General features: G+C 40.0%; 1 protein-coding gene across 1 annotated transcript in view; it reads left to right on the top strand.

Moving 5' to 3' along the window:
* Nucleotides 1–24,706, top strand: part of ADAMTS19 (ADAM metallopeptidase with thrombospondin type 1 motif 19) — a 271,324-nt gene that overhangs the window by 136,665 nt on the left and 109,953 nt on the right. The window contains exon 8 of the mRNA XM_074953075.1: nt 2,078–2,183. Coding sequence (XP_074809176.1) covers nt 2,078–2,183 — 106 coding nt within the window. The remainder of the gene's footprint in view (nt 1–2,077; nt 2,184–24,706) is intronic.

Genomic DNA, 24,706 nt, shown 5'->3' on the forward strand with positions numbered 1-24,706 from the left:
TCGAATAGAGGGGAACGATCACGTCCCTCGATCTGCTGGCAATGCCCCTACTTATACATCCCAAAATGCCATTGGCCTTCTTGGCAACAAGGGCACACTGTTGACTCATATCCAGCTTCTCGTCCACTGTAAGAACTGCTGGTCCACTGTAAGAACTGCTGCCGAGCCATTCGGTCCCTAGTCTGTAGCGGTGCATTGGATTCTTCCGTCCTAAGTGCAGGACTCTGCACTTGTCCTTGTTAAACCTCATCAGATTTCTTTTGGCACAATCCTCCAATTTGTCTAGGTCCCTCTGTATCCTATCCCTACCCTCCAGCGTATCTACCTCTCCTCCCAGTTTAGTGTCACCTAAGGCACCTCTTTCCCCTTTCTCATTTGCTTTGCTGCTCTGCCCACTGGCAGGAAAGGCTGGGAGTCTCAAACTCCTCAACCAGTCACCAGCTACTTCTGCCACATCCAGACTTCACCAGCCAGAGAAGAATCGAGAGCTTTCTCTACTTTTAAGCCAACACATTGTATTTGTGTTCCATTTAGTGGGGGTGTGAGAAAAGCATGTTGTGGAAAACCTTCAGGGACATCTCACTTTCTTGTGCAAACAAAGCCCATAGAGAGGGCTTTCCCAATGTAAAATAACATTTCACAGTGTAACACAGTTGCCTTTTTTGCTATGTCTACAGTGAGAAGTTAGGTAATTCTCTTACCTTTCTTCTAGCATTGCTCCATTGGTGCTGACACTAGTGGGAGCACTAGTATAGACTAGCCCCCAGATAATTTTACCACTGTATTGTCCAAACCTAGTCAGAGCAGTGATGTGGGTATTGCCTAAAATTCCCAGTGTAGATAAGAAAAGGAGTTCTTGTGGCACCTTAGAGACTAACCAATTTATTTGAGCATAAGCTTTCGTGAGCTACAGCTCACTTCATCGGATGCATAAAAGTGGAAAATGCAGTGAGGATGTTTTTATACACACAGATCATGAAAAAATGGGTGTTTATCACTTCAAAAGGTTTTCTCTCCCCCCACCCCACTCTCCTGCTGGAATAGCTTATCTAAAGTGTAGATAAGGCCTTTCTGTTTGCAGGCTGAAAAGTTAAAATATTTGGACTTCATCCTATGAGATGTACATTTAGAAGGCTAATTGTGACTAAATTCCAAATGCTTCTAGCCATTTAATTGTATCAGAAACATCCAACAAATATGTTGATCCAGAGGGCGCCATTTCTTTGAAGGGATGTTCGATATGAAATAGGCTGTACATTTGGAATATGTAAATAATCAAATAGACTGCTTAAACCAAGGTCTTCAAAAATAGGAGCCTAAAATCCTAGGTTCTTAAATAAACGATCTCAGTCAAATGAAGCTGCTTGGTGCTCAGCATTTTGCAATATTAGATCATTTATTTAGGAGCCTAATCATGGACTTGAGCGTCTAACATTTAGGCTCCTGTTTTTGAAAATCTAGGGTTTAGATCATATGCTTGATACTGTCCTTGGCATTTATGATAAATGTGATGGTTAGACTGCTGTCTATTAAGGATTGTTACAGTTTTATGGAATTTGAGGTTTCCTGTAAAAACTCGTCTTCCTTTCTAACTTGTGCACTGAACTCCATATTGGTGCTTAAAAAATTAGTAAGTCCTAATGTTAAAATGAAAGAGTAGAAACTGAAGAACAGAAAATAAAACTAAAGTCTATTAGCAAAAAAAATTGTGCAGATTTGTGGATAAAATTATCAGATTTGTATTGCCTTTTTTAACAATATGCTGTTCAAATTTTACTGTATCATACCTTATTTAAATACATAACATTGTTTGGGAACAAATTTTGTGCACACTATATAGTAAATGAGTGATATTGTCACTATCCTGATCTTCTCTTCTCCCTTCTATGCTATTGATGCTAAATTCACTAATTGCGAATTGTCTTTAATAAGTTTATAAATAGTATAGGGCAGGTACATCCCTATGTGTTAGTTCAGCACCAGCACAATAGGGCCGCAATCCAGGACCATAATGTAAATATAAATAATAAATAATACTCATAATGATTAATCCTGGTGTGGTGGTTGTGTTTCCTAGGTATAGCATATTTGAGTGGAATGTGCAGTGAAAAAAGAAAATGTATTATTGCAGAGGACAATGGTCTGAATCTCGCATTTACCATTGCCCATGAGATGGGTCACAAGTAAGTACATGAAAGAAAACAAAGATCCCTAACTTTTGTTGACATGTATTATTCCAGACTCTAAATTTAATTTTAATTTTAATACAGGAGTTTATCACATAACACAAGAGCTTTGGTTTTGTATGTGTTCTTGTTTTTTAATTAAGGAAGGCTATTACTTATGACTTATGATAAGTGTAAGGAAATTCATTTTTTTCATTAAAATTGACATAATTTGTCAATATAGCACATAAGTCAAGAAAACCATTACATCTTTGAATGGCACATTAGTCATTCTATATATACAATAATTCATTAGAACATTTGGAAGATCTAATTTAATCTGGGGAAAAAACAGGTGTCTCCTGAACTTGTTTTGGGGATTGTGGTACTATGCATCAAATGCAGCTCTGACTAATATTGCCAAAAAACGTGTAATGAAATCATAAGTTGACTAAGATTTTATTGAGTTTGCCAGTCTCAAAATAGTTCCTTTAAAATCATAATGTTCATCAAAACACTAGCTTCCCTCCACCCCAAACAGCAAAAGATTGTGCTGAAGCTGAAGATGTAAATTCTTTACAACAAGATGTTGTTCTTATTGGCTAGAAGGAGAGTAGGGAGTACTAAGGAGTAAACTTAATACAAAAAAGCAGTATGCTGCCCAAACAAATTAGATATCAAACCTGGAATTCACTGCTTGATCTCCCCACCCTTCAAAAAAGAATAAATAAGTCAGTGCTTCACAAGTTTAAATTTTACTGGGGGAGAATCTCCTGTATTCATCCTCAATATTTGATACAAGTTTATCAATTAGGTCAAAGTTTTAAGAAGCAGCTTCAGTTTTTGAGACCATCATTTCTGGAGGCTCTGCTCCAGACATCTCCATCTGAGCTCTTGCATTTGCCATTGACTTCAGCTGGAACTGTGAGCTCTCAGCACCTCTGAAAATTAGGTGTCTCAAGATGGGCACTGTAAATTGGAAGCCACTTTTGAACATTTTAATCATACTGTCTAGAGAACTGAGATCCCAGTATCTAATACTGAAGAAGAAAGTCAATACTAAATGAGATTTTTGGTTTTAAGGATAGCCTCTCCCGGTGAATTAGAGATGAACAATTTCTATGAACTCATGGAGGATGGTGAGGAGAGTTACAGGGATGTTCATTCCAGGTGAATCCCTGCCAGAGAAATAATTTAAGGCCACTAAATTCCTTAAACTTTAAAAAATTAAGTAGAAATAAATGCTTTCCTTTAAATTAATTTTTGGATATCTGCTGTTTATAGAAAGGAATTCTCAGAGAAAATACAATTAAATGTAAGGCAAAACCAGAAAACCCACCACCTGTTTGTAGATGACAATGAAAACCGTCCACTGTTATAAAATGCATAAATAAATAAACTTTATGAGCTCTTGTTGGCAAGATTTTTCAAAGAGCACATTTAGCACACGGGGCATTAAGTACAAACAAGTATGCTTGCAAAAACTTTTGGCAATATTTTCAGAACTGGAATTGAAGTGCCTTATGCAACTGAAAATAATTAATAGTTTAATTTTTGTGCATTTGTTTTTGCACATCAAACTCCTTAAATGTATATTCTGTGCTTTGGAATGGATTTCTGTCTGACCTACATGCAGACCTAACTGTAAGCTCCTAATAGAACAACTCTGCAGAGCTGTGGAGCATTTAAGAATATTTTCTCAGTTACCTACTTTGACATATCCCCAAAATGCTCATAACCTGCTGGGCATAATTGTAAATACATATTAGTGTACTTGTGGCTCTGTAGTCATGGTTGAATATACTGTTATTTTTGTTATTAATGTTATTTTTGTGCCCTCCATTGAGCACACTCAAGGGAGTTTCTACATGTAGCTTTCACAGTTCCCTATGGATACATTTTGAACATCATTCTATTGAACAATGATAATCTAGAGATTTTTTGGTGGAGGTTGGTGTAGAGGTGGAGGCACGGAGAGTGGTGGGAGGGGGATTAGTTTACAAGCATAAAGTGGAGTGGGATGAGGAAAGGAAAAACGAGTGAGAGAAAAACGAGAAATGGAAAGGAATGAGGAAGGAAGGGATATTAGCTGCTCAGATACTATAATGAGAAGAACGGAGATGGATAAATAGGAAGGAGATGGATAAATAGCGGAAAGAGAGAGGTGCATTGTGGAAACCATAAACAAGGCTGGCAGCAGAGGAACAGAGTATGAAGAGGGCAAAGGTGCACAGCCAGTCAGCATAGTTTGTTCCATTCAAACCTGTCTAATTTTTGTATCATAGCATGGAATATATATGTTTTGTGTCTAAATTACAAATTGAAATATATATAACATATTTTACTCTACTAATAAATAACACTTCTCTATAGCGTGATAAGAAAAATACTTTTTATGTGTTGTGCAGTTTTGCTGCAGCTCTTTAGATGTGAGGAGTGAGCCAAGTTCAGTCCTCATAAAGCTCAAAACATGTTTCAGAAATCTGTAGCTAAAATACTCTACTAATATAAATGGCTTTAGCCTTGTAAAAAATCTTAAGGTGATTTTTATAAACTGTTTTTCAAGTTAAAATCCTGATTGTTTCCTGCAGAAATAAATTTAGACCTGAAACGTTCCAGAATTCTTTAGGAACAAAAGCCACATGGAAGTACCAGACAGTACATGCTACAGATGGTTATCTTTGGTGTTACTCAATTACTGAGGTGTTTCACTATATTACAGTTTGTCTGCAAATGCCTTGACTCAGTAATGCATGTTTTCCCCCCTGCGGGAACCACAACCTCTTATTCATGCTCTTGGTTCTAGTAAAAGATACAGTGAAATTTGAGATTAGTGGAATCAACATGGATTATCTTCTTTCATTCACATTTTGAATTGCTTGTTTTTAGGTTTTACCAGTTTCAGTCTTCCCCACTCAATTAGTTACATTATTATTAAAATGAGATTATGGCTTTTCAGCTTCTATTTTCCATTTGGATAAATTTTACTGCTGCTTTGTTACTTGAGTTGATCAGTAAATTAGTGGCTAATAGGAGTTCTACATTTGTTGGCCTACAAGGCTCAAGATCTGACACTGCTTGCCATCTACAAGGGCTTCATCTTGATTTTGGAGGTAAAATATCCTGTTACTGTATTTGTGGAACTTAATCTTTGCGCTTCTGTTTCATACCTTCCTCCTACCCCTTTCTCTTACTTAGAACTTGCCCTGTGTGTTCTTCCATTTCATTTGTAGTGTTTTTATAATAATTTGAAGATTTCCTCTTATAGTGGGAAACGTTTGTTTGTTTGTTTGTTTGTTTGTTTGTTTGTTTATTACAGTATGCCGAGAGGACATAACTAAGATTGGAGCCTCGTTGTTCCAGTCTCTGTACAAGTATAAACTGAAGAGCTTAAAATCTAAATAAATAATATATAATAGCACTTAGCACAATTTGGGAGCCATATAAATAATTGGAAGCATGCACTGGGTATCATCCAGTGTCTATATGGCTGGGAAATTAATTCTTAAAAGAGCTTTCTCTGGTCACACCTTCCCTATAGAATGCTACTATAAATGTACCCAGCCTTGTTTTTAACATTTTAAAGCTGATCACAGAATACAGGTGACTTACCCAAGTGAAACATTTTGTACCGAATTGTTAAAATAGCTGTCTCCAGAAAATGATAGACCACAAAGCCAGATATCTGATACAACCATACCTATATAGGGGCACAGAAAGCTGAGTAGTAGCTCCAGGATCTCTCTGACTGTGTTCCTGCTTCCTGCTACTATGGGTCCATTGGACCTACACTCCTGAGCACGTCCCTGGCTGTGAATTCCTCAGCAAGTAGGAAGCTACTGGGGAAATATTATGTATCTGGCTGCAGGAGGGGATGATGTAAGTATTCTGGCCCTGACTGATCTGCTCACTACCTCCTCCTCACCCCCACAGAGCCCTCCAAGGAGTTTAGGGGGAGTAGTGGAATACTTCTGTGCAAGTGGTGGACACATACATCCCTTTTCCTGTGGAGATCCTTGCATAGAGGACCCCTCGATGCAAAGATCACAAGGACACAATTTGGCCCCTAGTTACTAATTTCACCTTGATGGTAACTTCCTTTATGCTTTCCAACACAAAAATCTGTTTTAAAGCATTTTAGTAAGAAATCCATATTAGGATTAAACAATTAAGATCAGCATTAATACTTCTATTAATAGAGTCCATGCCTGGCTTCCTGAAAGCATAATTTAGATGAGGAATCAATTATTTCAGTTTCTCACACTGCTTTTATTTCCCATTTCCTTAGTAGTCACTGTACTTCAGAATGTGTCTTGTTAAGTAAGATGATTCACTTGTAGCAGCACCACTATTCTCTCAAGTCACAAAGCCAAAAGTGTTCAATCTAAGGTGCCTAAAGCTCTCCTTCACAATCCATATTTAGGTACCTAAATAGAAGTGGCCTGATTTCAAAGGTGCTGTCCCCTTGATTTCCGTGGGAGATGGGGTTACTCAGTACCTCTGGAAACCAAGATACTTCTGTTTAGGCACCTGAATATGGATTTGGAAACTTAAGTTTATTGCCCAAAGTTTGAAAAACACTGCCACAGTATAGAACGTGTGATTTTTTTTAAAGGAGAATTTTCTGCTAACTACAGAACATAATGCTAAGAAAATAGCTTATATACATACATCTATAACAGTATTGTTAGCAGTTAACATTCTTTTGTGCTGTCTTCAGGTTTGCAGTGTTGTGGGTCAATTTTGAGGTCAATCATCACATAGCACAGTCATGCTTTTATATTATTTTTGGCACACACTGGGCTATCTTTTTTGTACAGTAGCTAGAAGCTTCTATTTCTACAAGAAACACTATTTAATCTGCTAAGATTATCCATGTGTAAGCAAGAGAACAGTTTTGGATCAACTCCTCATAACAAAGAAGATACCATACTTCACTTGCTTCTTTATTAAATGGTTATTCTATTGAATTGGCAAAACACATAAGCAGCATAGAGAATTTTCCTTTTATTTATTACATAGAGACTGACTTTCATCACAGACTGGTTTTACATTAGGGTAGTTCCACTGGTTTCAACAGATACTCTTAATTTATACTGGTATAATAAGAACAGAATTAGATACATTGAAAAACTATATTGAAAACAAATTTGTTTTTTTTTCTTAATTTCTTTATTTAAGGTTAATTACAAGACACCCTATTCCAAGGTCTAAGCTCCCTGACAAGACATCAAAAATCCATCCCATCCATAATAATAAAATAAAAACAATGGCAAAATAATGGTAGATCCCACAAAAAGCAGCCAGTCAGCCAAAAATAGCAAATTATCCCATCCCTCAAGTTTCCAAAGACCCCATCATTCACCCTGCTCACCGCAGCTTTCTTCTGAGACATTTTCAAGAAGATGTATACATTAAAGATCAACAGATTTAGGTATTTTGGATCAAAAGTGGGTGACAGTTTCAAAATCATGGAGCCATACTGATAAACACCAGCTGAGAATTTTTGCCTGGCAAAATTAGTATAGAACACCAAACATTCAAATGGTTTGGGAAAGGTTTTCAGAAGATACATTTACAAATAGGGATTTTAGAGATGGATCCAATTTATCTTGAGGTTTTTGTTTTCACTTTCTGGTTGGCTGCAAACTGAAAGCCGAATGCCCTTGTTAGAATTTTCAAAATCACAAAAACTAATTTGTTGGGTTCAAGTTCTAAGAACAGGCAAATTTTCAGAGAGCATCTTATTTTATCCAAGCATATTTTTCCCTAATGGCAACTTACACTGATGAGTTCTGTGAAGACAGACAGACAGCTAGAGGAAGAGAGAGCTCTGGAAGAAATAGAGTACAAAAACTAGCCAGAGTGAAGAATCTACTCTTGACAGGCTTTGTGCATCCAAATCCCCCAGCCCCTCAGAAATGCTTTGTCCACATTTCTTTAGCAAGTTTAAAAAATGTAAAATCATTCGAAATTTAAAAGATTAAGCAAATAGGTAAAATTTTCAATTTTCCGTCCTGTGTTTGAGTAATGCACTGCAAGATGATTCTTTAATTAATATCACTTTGGAGCAGTGTCTTGGAAACATAGTGTCCAATATGTGGAAAACACTTTATGTAATGCATAACTTTAGTAGATATTTAAAAACATTTCAGACAATTGTGAGAAAGTTGACAAAAGATTGTGTAAATTAATGTCAATGTTTTTCATTAATAAACAGAATTAGCCTTCTTGTTGGCAATTCAATGAATATCTGATGCCTCAAAGTTTCCTTTTCCTAATTACATATTTTTTTCATTTGATCACATGGTATAGTTCAGTGATGATTCTTGGCATAGAACTGAGTACATAAACCTTAGACATAACTATTTATCTTGAAATACTGCAGTTTGCAGTATTTGCCTTTAGCCTCTTCTTCGTTGTTGCTGCCCACTTGCCCTGTATTAGATACATGGCCTCTTGGTGGATTTTTAAATTAAATTATTTGTTTCATTTTATTAAGTTAAATAAAACGATCACAGCAAAGTTTTAAACTATTTGTATTACCCATATGTGCTTCAGTCTAGGGCCCAAACTGTATGCTCCAGCAGAGTTACACATGGGAGGAATCAGAAGGACAAAGGATCACTTTGTGAAGGTTCATATTATGAAGTTTTCTTAATTTTTTTAAGGGGCTTTTGCAGGGAGGAATTATAGTGGGGCACTCCTCTCCCCACATAGGTTTGGTTCCTTCAAGCTTTTCCTGTGACAGCACTTGTTCTTTTCTCTTCCACATGTTACCTATGCAAAAACTCCATTTCTGAGTCAAATACAGATGCACAGCTTGAGCCTGAAGCAGCACTGACTTATAGAAGGCACAGATTACCTGTCATTTAGCCCCTGCTGTAGGAGAGAGGAGAATGCCTGAGAAAGTAGCTCCTCTTCCTCCCCCAGTCCCACGTTCTATTTCCATATTTACATGTATGACATAATGCATATGCAAAGCAAAAGCACAGAGCACAGGATACACAAGTTTAGAACAGTGAGTATCATTAAGCAATGCAACAAATATCATGTAAATTATACTGTAGCAGCCACCTCAGAGAAAATGACACTTGGATGGGAAAATGTTATATAACGGTAGAATGAGAAAGCATATTGGGAGCTCTTAATTTTCCATCACTTGTGCCCTTCCTGAATCCAACATCTCCTGTGGAAGAATGGTGGTGGAAGTGGCAGAGGGAATTAAGAAAAGCTGTTTTGCAGAAGTCACAAGCTCACACAGATGGCAGGGTGCAGTACAGTGTTCTACACGTCCTTAGTGAACTTTATGACTCTTAACATATTTGTTAGAATATGTATTTCATGAATCCCATTAATTGGTCTTAAAATGGTTATAAGATTCAAAGCATATTCTAAAATATTGTCATTATCTTAGAGCCTTAATAGCTGGAAAGAGACAAATATTCCTTGGCCACATATTTCTTTTGATTTATGCATAAAATTCATAGAGTAAGGAGTGGGGTTGGTTTTCCTAGGCCAGCAACATGTTCATCCAATAAAGACAGAATAAAATCTTGCTAAATAGAAAGCTGGCTATGCAGCTGGCTATGCACATCAGCAAAATGTCTCTGTAACAAGGTCACTTGCTCCTCCAAGCTAAATTATTCCCTTGTAAGTTCCATGAGGAAATCCCTTTGTGCCATGAGCTCTGTTGCTTTTCTCTTAAGCTATGTCTACACTATGAAATTAGGTCAAATTTATAGAAGTCAGTTTTGTAGAAACCATTTTTATACAGTCGATTGTGTGTCCCCCCACACAAATGCTCTAAGTGCATTTAGTCAGCGGAGTGCATCCACAGTACTGAGGCAACCATTGACTTCCGGAGCATTGCACTGTGGGTAGCTATCCCACAGTTCCTGCAGTCTCCGCAGCCCATTTGAATTCTGGGTAGAAATCCCAATGCCTCATGGGGCAAAAACATTGTTGCGGGTGGTTCTGGGTACATATCGTCAGCCCTCCCCCCCGTGAAAGCAACGGCAGACAATCGTTTTGCGCCTTTTTTCCTGGGTTACCCGTGCAGACGCCATACCACAGCAGGCATGGAGCCTGCTCAGCTCACCATCACCGTATGTCTCCTGCTGCTGGCAGACACGGTACTGCATTGCTACACAGCAGCAGCTCATTGCCTTTTGGCAGCAGACAGTGCCGTATGACTGGTAGCCATCATCGCCGTACTCCAGGGTGCTCTTTTAGCCAACCTCGGTGAGGTCAGTCAAGGGTACCTGGGCAAACATGGGAGTGACTCAGCCAGGTCATTTCCATTTTAAGTTTTGTATCATGGCGATTCAGTCCTGCCGGCAGTTGTACTGCACCGTCTTCTAATGAGCAGCCAGGAGACAACGATGGCCAGCAGTCATACTGCATCGTCTGCTGCCAGCAAGATGTATAAAAATAGACGAAGAGGATCAAAACAAGAAATAAGACCAGATTTGTTTTGTATTCATTTTCTCCTCCCTTCCTCCCTCCCTCCGTGAAATCAATGGCCTGCTAAGCCCAGGGTTTTGAGTTCTATCCTTGAGGGGGCCATTCTGTTTCTCCTTGATGCAAAGCCACCCCCTTTGTTGATTTCAATTCCCTGTAAGCCAACTCTGTAAGCCATGTTGTCAGTCACCCCTCCCTCCATCAGAGCAACGGCAGACAATCGTTTCGTGCCTGTTTTCAGCACAGATACCATAGCACTGGGAACATGGAGCCTGCTCAGATCACCGCGGTAATTATGAGCACTATAAACACCGCGCGCATTATCCAGCAGGATATGCAGAACCATAACCTTCAAGAAAAGCGAAACCAGGTGAGGAGGAGGCAACTGCAGCGCAGTGACGAGAGTGATGAGGACATGGACATAGACTTCTTACAAAGTACGGGCCCCTGCAGTGTGCACATCATGGTGTCAGTTGGGCAGGTTCATGGCGTGGAACACTGATTCTAGGCCCAGGAAACAAGCACAGAGTCGTGGGACTGCATAGTGTTGCAGGTCTGGGATGATTCCCAATGACTGCGAAAGTTTCACATGTGTAAGGGCACTTTCATGGAACTTTGTGACTTGCTTTCCTCTGCCCTGAAGCGCAAGAATACCAAGATGAGAGCAGCCCTCACAGTTGAGAAGTGAGTGGCGATAGCCCTGTGGAAGCTTGCAACGCCAGACAGCTACCGGTCAGTCGGGAATCAATTTGGAGTGGGCAAATTTACTGTGGGGGCTGCTGTGATCCAAGTAGCCAACGCTGTCACTGAGCTGCTGATATCAAGGGTAGTGACTCTGGGAAATGTGCAGTTCATAGTGGATGGCTTTGCTGCAATGGGATTCCCTAACTGTGGTGGGGCGATAGAGGGAACCCATATCCCTATCTTGGCACCGGAGCACCAAGGCAGCGAATACATAAACTGAAAGGGGTACTTTTCAATGGTGCTGCAAGCACTGGTGGATCACAAGGGATGTTTCACCAACATCAATGTGGGATGGCCGGGAAAGGTACATGACACATGCATCTTCAGGAACTCTGGTCTGTTTCAACAGCTGCAGCAAGAGACTTACTTTCCAGACGAGAAAATAACCATTCGGGATGTTAGAATGCCTATAGTTATTCTTGGGGACCCAGCCTACCCCTTAATGCCATGGCTCATGAAGCCATACACAGACACCCTGGATAGTAGTCAGGAGTTGTTCAGCTATAGGCTGAGCAAGTGCAGAATGGTGGTAGAATGTGCATTTGGGTGTTTAAAAGTGCGCTGGCGCCGTTTACTGACGTGGTTAGACCTCAGCGAAACCAATATTCTCATTGTTGTTACTGCTTGCTGTGTGCTCCACAATATCTGTGAGAGTAAGGGGAAGACGTTTATGGCGGGATGGGAGGTTGAGGCAAATTGCCTGGCCACTGATTACGCGCAGCCAGACACCAGGGAGGTTAGAAGAGTACAGGAGGGTGCAGTGCGCATCAGAAAAGCTTTGAAAACCAGTTTCAGGAATAGCCAGGCTACAGTGTGAAAGTTCTGTTTGTTTCTCCTTGATGAAACCCCCCCTTGGTTCACTCTACCTCCCTCTAAGCTAACCACCCTCCCCTCCTCCCTTCGATCACCGCTTGCAGAGGCAATAAAGTCATTGTTGCTTCACATTCATGCATTCTTTATTAATTCATCACACAAATAGGGGGTAACTGCCAAGATAGCCTGGGAGGGGTGGTGGATGAGGGAAACACCGGGAGGGGTGGTGCCACACAGCACTTTAAAAGATTAAAACTTATTGAATGCCAGCCTTCTGTTGCTCAGGCAATCCTCTGGGGTGGAGTGGCTGGGTGGCCGGAGGGCCCCCACCATGTTCTTGGGCATCTGGGTGAGGAGGCTATGGAACTTTGGGAGGAGGGTGGTTGGTTACACAGGGGCTGTAGTGGTGGTCTGTGCTCCTGCTGCCTTTCCTGCAGCTCAACCATACGCTGGAGCATATTAGTTTGATCATCCAGCAGCCTCAGCATTGAATCCTGCCTCCTCTCAGCTCCTGCCGCCACGTTTCAGCTTCAGCCCTCTCTTCAGCCCGCCACTTACTCTCTTCAGCCCGCCACCTCTCCTCCTGGTCATTTTGTGCTTTCCTGCACTCTGACTTTGTCTGCCTCCATGCATTCATCTGTGCTCTGTCAGTGTGGGAGGACAGCATGAGGGCAGAGTATATTTCATCACGAGTGCGTTTTTTTTGCCTTCTAATCTTCGCTAGCCTCTGGGAAGGAGAAACATACGCAGCTGGTGGAGGGGAAAAAAGGTAGAGTGGTATTTAAAAAGACACATTTTATAGAACAATGGGTACACTCTTTCACAGTAAACCTTGCTGTTAACATTACATAGCACATGTGCTTTCATTACAAGGTTGCATTTTGCCTTTTATTGAGGGTATGCTGGTTTGTTGTGAGAGATCACTCATGCAGGGCTGGGCAGCAGAATTCAGCTTGCAGGCAGTCATGCTAAGCCACAGTCTTTTGGCTTCTTTAACCTTCATAACATGTGGGAATGGTTTCAAACAGCAGCGCCCTCATTTCCCATACGAAGTAGCTGTTGGGTTGGCCATTAAAAATGGGTTGGCAATTTAAAAGGAGGGGCTGTGGTTTCCAGGTTCACGTGCAGCAGAAACCCAACTAACCCCCCTGACATACACACCCACCCAATTCTCTGGGATGATGGCTTCACCCCTCCCCACACCGCATGACTAACAGCGGGGAAGATTTCTGTTCAGCCACAGGCAAACAGCCCAGCAGGAACGGGCACCTCTGAATGTCCGCTTACTAAAACCACCCTATTTCAACCAGGTGACCATGAATGATATCACTCTCCTGAGGGTAACACAGGGAGATAAAGAACGTTTGTTGTTTGAATGCCAGCAAACACCGGGACCATATGCTGCAATGCTTTGTTCTGCAATGACTCCCGACTACGTGCTACTGGCCTGGCGTGGTAAAGTGTCCTACCATGGAGGATGGAATAAGGCTGCCATCCCCAGAAACCTTTTGCAAAGGCTTTGGGAGTACACCCAGGAGAGCTTTATGGAGATGTCCCTGGAGGATTTCCGCTCCATCCCCAGACATGTTAACAGACTTTTCCAGTACCTGTACTGGCCGCAAATGCCAGGGCAAATTAATCATTAAACACGCTTGCTTTTAAACCATGTATAATATTTACAAAGGTACACTCAGCAGAGTTCCCTTCTCTGCCTTCAGGGTCCAGGAGCCCGCCTTGGGTGGGTTCGGGGGGCGGTACTGGGTCCAGGTCCAGGGTGATGAATAGATCCTGGCTGTTGGGGAAACCAGTTTCTCTGCTTCCTTGCTGTGAGCTATCTACAACCTCCTCCTCCTCATCATCTTCCTTGCCCCCAAAACACGTTTCCATGTTGCCTCCCACCCCTTGGATGGAGTCAAAGCACAGGGTTGGGGTAGTGGTGGCTGCACCCCCTAGAATGGTATGCAGCTCATCATAGAAGCGGCATGTCTGGGGCTCTGAACTGGAGTGGCCATTTGCCAATCTGGTTTTTTGGCAGGCTTGCCTGAGCTCCTTAAATTTTCATGCAGCACTGCTGCGGGTCCCTGTTATAGCCTCTGTCCTTTATGCCACTGGAGATTTTTGTCAAATATTTTGACATTTCGTCTTTTCGAACGGAGTTCTGCCAGCATGGATTCGTCTCCCCATACAGCGATCAGATCCCGTACCTCCTGTTCAGTCCATGCTGGAGCTCTTCGGTGATTCTGGGACTGCATGGTCTCCTGTGATGATGAGCTCTGCATGGTGACCTGTGCAGGTGAGCTCGCCACGCTGGCCAAACAGGAAATGAGATTCAAAAGTTCGCGGGCCTTTTCCTGTCTACCTGGCCAGTGCATCTGAGTTGAGAGCGCTGTCCAGAGCTGTCACAACTGAGCACTCTGGGATAGGTCCCGGAGGCCAATACCGTCGAATTGGGTCCACAGTACCCCAAATTCGACCCAGCAAGGCTGATTTCAGTGCTCATCCCCTCATCAGGGGTGGAGTAAAGAAATAAATTTTAAGAGCCCTTTAAGTTGAAAAAAAGGGCTTTGTTGTGTGGGTGGGTGCAAGTTTAAATCGAGATAACGCTGCTAAATTCTATCTAAACTCGTAGCGTAGACCAGGCCTTAGATTCTAAAACAATTATTTGTGGACCTGGCTGTGGGATGAGTTACCAGCCATGTGTTGGTCACAGCCTGATTATTAACCAGAATAAACAGTATTTGTACCTTTCATGTAACTCATATTACTAACAACATAAAACAACATATAAAAGCTGCCTATTAGGTCATTTGCCTATGAACTCTTCAATATAACAATAATATGGCAGCGCTTACAGAATTTTATGTCCTCAAAATGCAGGACAAATAATAACTGATTATACAGTGCCCATACAGATCCCTGTGCTAGCTAAGTAAGTATTATCACCATGTTACTGAAAAGGAAGCTAAAAACATGTTAAATGACTTGCTCAGGGCCACACATTGAATCAATATTAGAACCAGGATAAAACTTGAGAGTTTATGGCTTCAAGTCCATTTTTTAAGACTTGGATCACACTAGTATATCCATAGTACAACACAATAAAAATTAGAACTTGGTGAATAATGGGAGAAAAGTTATTCATTAATATTTTAGTCAAAAAAGTAATGAGTCTCATAATTACTTGTGAATGGTTTGCCCATAATGAAAAAGTATTCACTGGATAATTTATTTTAAATATATTGTGACATTCATGAAGAAATTATTAAAATGTTATTTAGCCAGATCCTATCAAAATATTCCCTTCTCAAGAATGATCTTCTCTCATGATTAGATTCTGTTCTTTGCATATCACAGTGGAGCCATATCTATTTATACATGAAACTAGCTGTTAAGTAACCAAGACCTTAAGAGACTTTTTATCCCCTGTACAGAAAATGAGATTTCTTCAGCATGACTCACCCATGACTTTTCACAAATCACTGCTACTCTCAGCTTGCAGTTTTCACTCATCACCTCCTCTTGGTTAGACCTTTAACTTTTGGAGTTTGGGGTTGGAAGTGGGATTATTGACTGCTCAGACAAATGTCCACAGTTCCCCTGGCAACCTGTTTTTTATGGTTTGGTTAATCCCTCCTAGGCAGTTGGTAGATTCTGTGTGCTCAAACCAATAGCCAGCAGTAGGAACAGAGAGTGTATCTCTGCACCCTTTGGCATTTTTTATTTTTTCCCCAAATGTTAATAATAAAATAGGTTAGGCCTAGTCCACCCTCTCCATAGCTGAGACCCCTCAGATGTCTGCTCCTAAGGTAGTTCTTCTTGAAGTACCATTCAGTCTTTGCACTACAGTCAGAGAGGTAGTGGCACTTTTAGAGGAACAGGAAGCTTAGTCAAAGGTAACTCAGCTCCTAGGGGAGTAATGGAAGGTAGCGAAGCAACTAAGAGTTGCTAAGCCTCCCCGAGAGGTCTTGTTCAAAATGGGCCCCAGAGAACCATCAGGTTGAGAGACCACATCCTCTTCCTCTTCCATGTATCCCAAGTACTTGTGCCTGATAATAAAATATCCCTCAGGCGGTTATTTCAAAAAGTGGTTACAATTTGTTCCTTAATAATACATATTTCCGTTACTGTTGCACCCTTTCCTCCCTAAAAATTCTATGAGTTTCTAGGTTTATATATATATATATGCTCCCAAGTTGCTCTTGTTGAAGTGACATTTTTTATTTATCAAGAATTTACAACTCCTGCACAACAAAATTAATAGGGTAACAGAAGCTATGATTTATATTCTGTGGTTATATAGCTTTATGTAACCACAGAATATAGGTTATATAGGTTTATAGCTGTGGTTAGCTACTGTATTTCTCTGTTGTTTTCATTCTCTTTATTCTCTATTAATTATTGTTATAATTCTTAATTGGATAGCGCATTAAAGTATTTTAGAGTAATCGTCATTCTAGGCACAGGCCTCAAATTCTTGAAAGGTTAAAAATATTTGTATTGTAAATTGGCATTCTTTTTCGTTCCTCAGGTCCTTGTCTCATTTTAGGGCCTGATCCTACTATGTGTGCAAATAAGCATATGCACTGGGTTAGGTGTTTGCAGAAACCAGTCCTTAGATTGTAAACTCTTCAGAGCATAGATTCTAAGCCTTATTTTGATCTAACGTACACCACTTTAATACTGGTCCAACACAATTCATTTATGTGAACGTGCTTCTGATTTACTCTGTTGTGAGAAAAGAATCCCGTCCTCCATCTCTAATTTGTAAATGCAATGTGCTTCAGTAGTGGCATACAAGTAATGAATAATAATAATAATACTTAAGTGTATTTCAAGTGTAATAGTGTGGTGTCACTGAGCAAGTCTGTTGCAATGAATGTACCATGTTTGTGGGAAATTTTGAGCTCCTGTTGCAGGATAAATATCAAATAACATCATTTCAGTGTGGACTTAATTTTTTCCAGAAGGTGCGTGCTATTTTCACAGTAACGTAAGAATGGCCATACTGGGCCAGACTGTCTAGTATCCTGTCATCTGACAGTGGCCAGAGCCAGATGTTTCAGAGGGAATGAACAGAGTAGGGCAATTACCAAGTGATCCATGCCCTGTCATCCAGTCCCAGCTTCTGGGAGTCAGAGTCTTAGGGACACCCAGATCGTGGTTGCTTCCTTGACCATCTTGGCTAATAGGCATTGATGTACCTATCCTCTGTGAACTTATCTAATTGTTTTTTAAACCCAGTTATATTTTTGGCCTTCACATCATACCCTAGCAATAAGTTCTACAGGTGTATTATGTGCAGAAGTACTACCTTATGTTTGTTCAAAATCTGCTGCCTATTAATTTCATTGGGTGAGCCTTGGTTCTTATTTCAGAGTAGCAGCCGTGTTAGCCTGTATTCGCAAAAAGAAAAGCAATACTTGTGGCACCTTAGAGACTAACAAATTTATAGTCTCTAAGGTGTCACAAGTGCTCCTTTTCTTCTTGGTTCTTATGTTATGTGGTGGGGTAAATAAACTTCCTTAGTCACTTTCAACATACCATTCATAGTTTTATAGACCTCTATCATATCCCTCTTCAGTCAACTCTTTTCCAAGATGAACAGTCCTAGTCTTTTTAATCTCTCCTCATATAAAAGCTGTTCCATAACCTCTAATCATTTTTTGTTGCCCTCCTTTGTAGTTTTTCCAAGTCTAATATACCTTTTTTTTAAAATAGAGTGATCAGAACTATACACAGTATTCAAGGTGTGGGCTTACCACGGATTTATATAGTGGTATTTTGATTTTTTTTTAATCTATCCCTTTCCTAATGTTCCTAACATTCTGTTAGCTTTTTTGACTGCTGCTACACATTAAGTGGATGTTTTCAGAGAACTATTTATGATGACTCCAAGATTTCTTTCTTGAGGGTGATGGCTAATTTACACTGCATCATTTTGTATGTATAGTTGGGATTATACTTGCCAATGTGCATTACTTTTCATTGATCAACATTGAATTTCATCTGCCATTTTGTTGCCCCATCACACTGTTTTGTGAGATCCCGTTGTAGTTCTTTGGAGTCAGCTTTGGACTTAACTATTTGAGTAATGTTGCATTGTCTGCAAACTTTGCCACCTCACTGTTTATCTCTTTTTCCAGATCACTTATGAATATATTGAACAGCACTGGTCCCAGTACAGATCCTTTGGGGACCACACTCTTTACTTCTATCACTTTGAAAACTGACCATTAATTTCTACCCTTTTTTTCCTATCTTTTGACCTGTTACTGATCCATGAGAGGACCCTCCCTTTTATCCCATGACTGCTTACTTTGCTTAACAGCCTTTGGTGAGGGACCTTGTCAAAGGCTTTCTGGAAGTCCAAGTACAGTATATCAACTGGATCACTGTTCTGAGTATAGAGAAACTTAGGTGAAAAAAAAGGTTTCTAATGCCTATTTCATGTTAAATATCAACATGGGCCATCCTCAAAATCTCCCATAGTGTGCTCCAGCTTTCTGCATGATATCACAAAAATTTTCTGGCAGTTGCTTTTAAACAAGCTTGAGAGGTTTTATAAGATAAAAATATTTTTCAGTTGACTTGACAACCATGCATAATGTTAGTGGCAAGTTTATTTGACCAAGGCTCTTTGTCAAAATACATTTAAACTGAGATTATATAAATGGAGGTTTGTTGAATAGAGTGAGTGGAAGTATTGCTAATGTTTCAGTTAGAGAATGTTTTCCATAAGATACTTCCTGTATTCATGTAATATGTGGCGTGTATATGTTCTCTCAGCCACGGTGGATTAAGCATTTCTTTATCCCACTCAGAATAATAAAGCTCCTGTTCTTACAGCAGAATTTGATCAGTTTCCATGCTGATATGATGCACTTTTTCTTAAAAGTGCAGCACTGATGTTTTTGTTAAATACAGCAGTTTAGACTAGTGAAATGTTTCATCCCTTTACCCAAACTGCCTTATCTTCCTTCCACACAAACACACATGCATGATTGTCTTCTCTCACTTACATAAGAATGAATGGCTCCAAAAAGAGGGAAAGAGGAGCTCATGGATACAAGGGGCAATCTGCCCAGCACTAACATGATAAATTAGGTAAGAACAGAAGTGTTAAGCCCCAGAACAACACTACACACAGACATAATTTCTGAAGTGGTTTTCTGTTTGTGAAAAAGTACAGTTGTCTCTTACAAATGTCCATTACGTCATATTGGATTACTAAATACCATACCACTGAGATATTTCCCCAAATTGAATATTATGTACTTTCATATCCATGATCATTACAATGAAAATGTGGAAGTGTGCTCTGTATGGTATGTATATTATTGCATTAAATTTATCTCTTGGTAAAAGGTAATATACCAGTGAGTCTCCAGATTTTTTATTGCATTACATGGCATGGTGGAGGAGATGAGGAGTTAAGACTTCTGCATTCCCAGTTTGTGTTCACTTTTTATGCACGTTTGTTATAGGTATTAAGAAAAGGGTGTGTGCAGCAACTTCATCTTTATAACAGACCACAAGCTACATTGATGATGTTAAGGAAGGTACAGCAGATGTGTGCTTTGGCAATGCCTAGTTCTGCTTAAACAGAAGAGGGGCAAAGATGAACAATACTTAACTTCCAAAATATGAGGTCCCTAAAGTAAAGCAATGCCTATTGCATTGTCCCAATATATTGAGAACTCTCTTTTAAAATAAATATATTATCTTTTAAAGCTTGCCATATTTTCATAATATAAGTTTTTCCACACAGGAGTTCCTCTAAACAACAGACAAATTTCTGCTATGTAATTTGCGCTACCAATCTCTATCCTATATATTTTTCACTCGTTCAATGGATGGAACTAGGGTGACCAGATAGTAAGTGTAAAAAATCGGGACGGGGAGTGGGGGGTAATAGGTGCCTATATAAGAAAAAGCCCCCAAAATTGGGACTGTCCCTATAAAATCGGAACATCTGGTCACCCTAGATGGAACATTGGGCGTGCCATGCATGGAATGAATACAAATATGCATTAGGCATGGTATGGTGATACATTATGACAAGATATAATAGTTGAAATAATCTGTTTATCTTATAGTCATTTTTCTATTTTATTTTTAAAATCATTAAGGGCAGGTGCTACTTAGTACAGACTGAAACATCTTATTTTCTATATCAGAGTGTCTCGTATTTTGTGTTATAATGAAACAGATTGACACTGAGACTTTTAAAAAGATAATAAGATAAGCACTCAGCGTACTAATCAGGGGAGCAACTTTTTTCACTACCTTAGAAAAATTATTCAGGCTAACACAAGGATATTGGGAATAGCTGCTCTTCTGATTAGTACACTGGGGGCTAGATATATCCAGAGGCTCAAGTGCCTAATTGCCACTCTAAGTGCCTAAACCCCAAATTTAGGCACCAGTGGCACTCCCAAAACCCTGTTCAGCTGCCCCCAAACCCTGAAGTTCGTAAACTTGCTTGGCACCTATGTTTTTGCACTAAAAATTCCTTTCATGCCTTTATTTCTGCCTCTGGGCAGGCACATTGCTGCCTCACTCTAGGTGCTTGGTCGCCTAAGCTCTTGTGCGATCCACATTGCAGAGAGATAGGTGCTCTGCTGCTTATGCAGGGTGTCCGATCTGGTAAGCATTCTCAGAGGCCTCCTAACTCCATACCAAACAGCAGGACCACCTGTGACACTGACAGGCCAGGTGCCAGTTCTTGTCAAGGCTGTAGGTGTCTGCTGAGCATTGACAGATTCATAGCTGGAAACCAGACCAGCTCACCTCCATGTTAGTATTGTTCAGGATAGGTGTTAGACTGGTAAGAATGTGTTTAGTGTTTAGACTCTATGAAATGCTTCTAAATTGCTGCATGCAGTAATTTCACTTGTGATGTCTGTATGCCATGTTATAAGGTAATATGTAAGTTTTGCTTTATAACTGTAAAAATGCCTGCTTTGAGACTGTGAACCCAGTCATCAAGAAGGACTATCGAAATTAAATGCACCATTGTGAACATCATGTTACAAAGACTTGATTAAGGGCCCTCACACCCACAAGGTGTGTGCAAGAAAGCCCATTCCATCAGCTTGAATTCTGGAAGAAAGGAATAAAACAGGGACAAAAGAAAATTTTCTCTCTCTCTTTGCTGTTTGGACTTTCACCGGCCTGAAGCTAGGTAAACAGAAGCAGAAATCGCTAGGGTCAACCTGGGTTAGCCCTAAAAGACATTCGGTGCTGACAGTTTACTACAACTATGCACTTTTTGGAATCATAGACGGTAACTCATTTGTGTATATATGTCGCCTGCTTTAACACACTAATTTTATTTTTTCTAGTTAATAAATTGTTAGTTAGTTTACTATTGGATTGGCTACAAGCATTGTCTTTGGTGTGAGATCTGAAGTACAAATTGACCTGGGGTAAGTGACTTCTCTCTTGGGAATGGAAGCAACCTGAATCTTTTCTGATCTTTGGTGTACAACAACCAACTATCACTAAGTCCAGTTTGCCCGGGTGGCAAGATAGAGCATGCCCAGGGGGACTGTCTGAGACTCCATGGTCAAACTATTAGAGTGCTTCAGAGTTCACATTTGTTTCTGGGTTGGTGAAATGCCACCAGTTTGGGGTGTCTGCCCTGCTTTTTTGGCAGTCTGCCCTGAGGTTGGCACTCACGGCTGTCAATCACTCCAGACAGTGTAATATCTCCCTCATAACTTTTAGCCCAGTTGTTAGGGTATTCACCTGGGCTATGGGAGCCCTCTGATTCACATCTACCGTCCTCTGCCTGATGAGAAGAGGGATTTGAACAGAGATCTACTACATCTTAGGGGATGCTCTAACCACTGGGCTATGGGATATTCTCATATAGGGTCTCTCTCAGGCTCTCCCCTTGACACTGTTCCACTATGGATAAATAATTAAAGACTCATTGGCATGGAGGGAATGGATCCTGGGTCTTCTGCCTCCTAGGTGAGTGTGCTAACTGCTGGGCTATAGAGTTATTTTCAGTCTGTATCTGGCCTAAGGATTCTTTAATTATGTTTGCAAAGTGGACCAGCTTCAACAGGAGAGATTAAGAGAACCCCATATCAGAATATCCCAGAGCTCAGTGATTAGGCCACTCATCTGAGAAGTGATGGCTCCTTCTTCACATCCCTTTTTCTCATCAAGTAGAGAAGAGGACTTGAACTGGGGGTCTCCTACATCTCAGGTGAGTACCCTAACCACTGGGTTGACACCTCCCTCCAGATCAACGTCACAGGAGGTCCTGCTGTTTGGTGTGGAGTTAGGAGGCTTCTGAGAATGCTTACCAGATCGGACACCCTGTATTGGCACCTAACTCCTTGAAAGGGGTGGGACTTGGCACACATCCATCCCCTTGGCATCTCCTATTGCCCAGCTCAGATAGCTCCCAGCTCAGCATTCTAACTTTTGTTAATCCCATTCCTAGGATGCCTGTCTCTCTCTATTCATTGTACAGGGAGCCAAGGCATCAAAACCAGGCTCTGTGAATGCTAATGATTTTCTAGGTGCCTTAAAAGATAGGCATTGTAACACCCAAGTCCCTTTCTGAATCTATTGTGAGTACTTAATTTATTTTCTAGATCAAACTGTCAAAGTGTCAAAGTGTTATTTCATTATAGCACAAACTGGAGGCATTTTGATCTAGAAAATAAGTACTCAATCCACACTCAGTAATAGTTACCCTTAATGATCTTAAAAATAAAATAAAATAGAAAAATAATATATACTATAAATAGAATTTTTTGACTATTATATTATGTCATAGTATTGGTGACTACTACTGACATGTCACAAAATCCTGTATCAATAATCAAAAATATTAAAATAAAAAAAATTCTAAACAAAAATGTATTCTGAAATGATATTTTTCCTATATAAAATTTTGAAATTGGAAAATTTTTGGACTTATTATTTTGTGTGAAACTTTGAAAATACTTGTTTTTGTTCAGATAAGGAACACAAAAAAATTTCAGAATGTCAAAAATTCCCACAAAATGCAAATTTTGATTTTCACCAGGATCTATCTGTAGTCACAATCCATTCCCTGGCCAGTCAGCAAACAAGTGAGGCAGTATTAGACCTTCTGTGGTCTCTCCCTTAGTCTCCCCACAGTGTACAGCTATGTGGTTTCTCCTATCCCAATTGCTATATATGGGAAATCATACCAGAAGATTCCTTCTGATATATGTGCTAAGGGGAATAAAGGCACGGAATTTTGTTTCAGGTAATATTTCTGTGACATTTTTTAATTGTCCGTTTCCCTTGTTTTTCTTTTCTTTTAATATCACCTGCCCAAATTTGTGGTATATCTGATTTTTTTCATATATTTGAACAGCATATCTTTAATGGATACTCTAGTACAATACTACATGCACTAGATGAGCAAAAGAATAAAAACTGGAATATTCAAATAGTTATCTGAATCTGAACTTGGTACATTTTGTCAAGGTTTGTTATTTAAGATTTGGCTCAACGGTAGTATTTGTACAAACAGAGTGTCCTCACCTGACAATCAGAATGCATCCGATGAAGTGAGCTGTAGCTCACGAAAGCTTATGCTCAAATAAATTTGTTAGTCTCTAAGGTGCCACAAGTACTCCTTTTCTTTTTGAGAATGTAGATGGACTCTCTCGAGGAAGTTTTAAATTAAATATGGCCCTGAAGTGTCAAGAAAGCTTTAAAAAAGCTCTCCAACAGATGGAAAGGAAAGTGGTCTTATCAGCAGGAGGTGAAGTATAGCCTTTGAGTACTTTGGATTCTAGCCAATGAGTTGCAGTGCAGGGCAGAGACAATCACCCTTGAGCTAGAATAGCTCCTACCTCTCAAACAGGTCATCTGTCACGGGCAGAGACAATCTGGATGTTTGGGGAGTGGGGGCTGTAATCCCCCCCCCCCCAAAAAAAAAGTACGGATTGTATTAATAAATAAAGGAAACACAGAGTTTAGAACAGAAGCTCATTTATCTCAGTTTATTAAATATGGAGAAATTTAGTCACGGTACAAAACCACTTATTAAAGCATTACTTTTTAAAGCATGAGTAAAAAGAAGGACTTACAAATCTGAAAAAGTTCCAAACAATGATCTTCACCCTGGGTTTCTTTACATGAATTCTTCTGCAACATCTGTAAGCTGTAAGTCATCAGTTTTGTCCTTTTGTACATGTAAAAACATACACCAGTTGAGCTGGCATTGTCTCATTGTGGCTCAAAGCCATATTTTAATACATCATAGAGCACTGAAACAATGCTCACTTACAGCATTGATTGCTGGTATCACTAAAATCATTTTCAACTACTTTTGAAAACAGTTGGCATTTGGGTTGGCTGAGAGAACTGATTTCAACTATCTTTCTGTAAGCTGACATATGGCTTGCAGCAGATGAAGCTGCCTAATCAGTCCTTCATGATTGCAATCAGAATCATACATAGCAAGCATGTCTTGAACGTTTCTTTCACATTTGGAGTTGCTATGAGAGTTTCAAGATTTT

The sequence above is a fragment of the Natator depressus genome, chromosome 5 (assembly GCF_965152275.1).
Source record: "Natator depressus isolate rNatDep1 chromosome 5, rNatDep2.hap1, whole genome shotgun sequence".
NCBI lineage: Eukaryota > Metazoa > Chordata > Testudines > Cheloniidae > Natator > Natator depressus.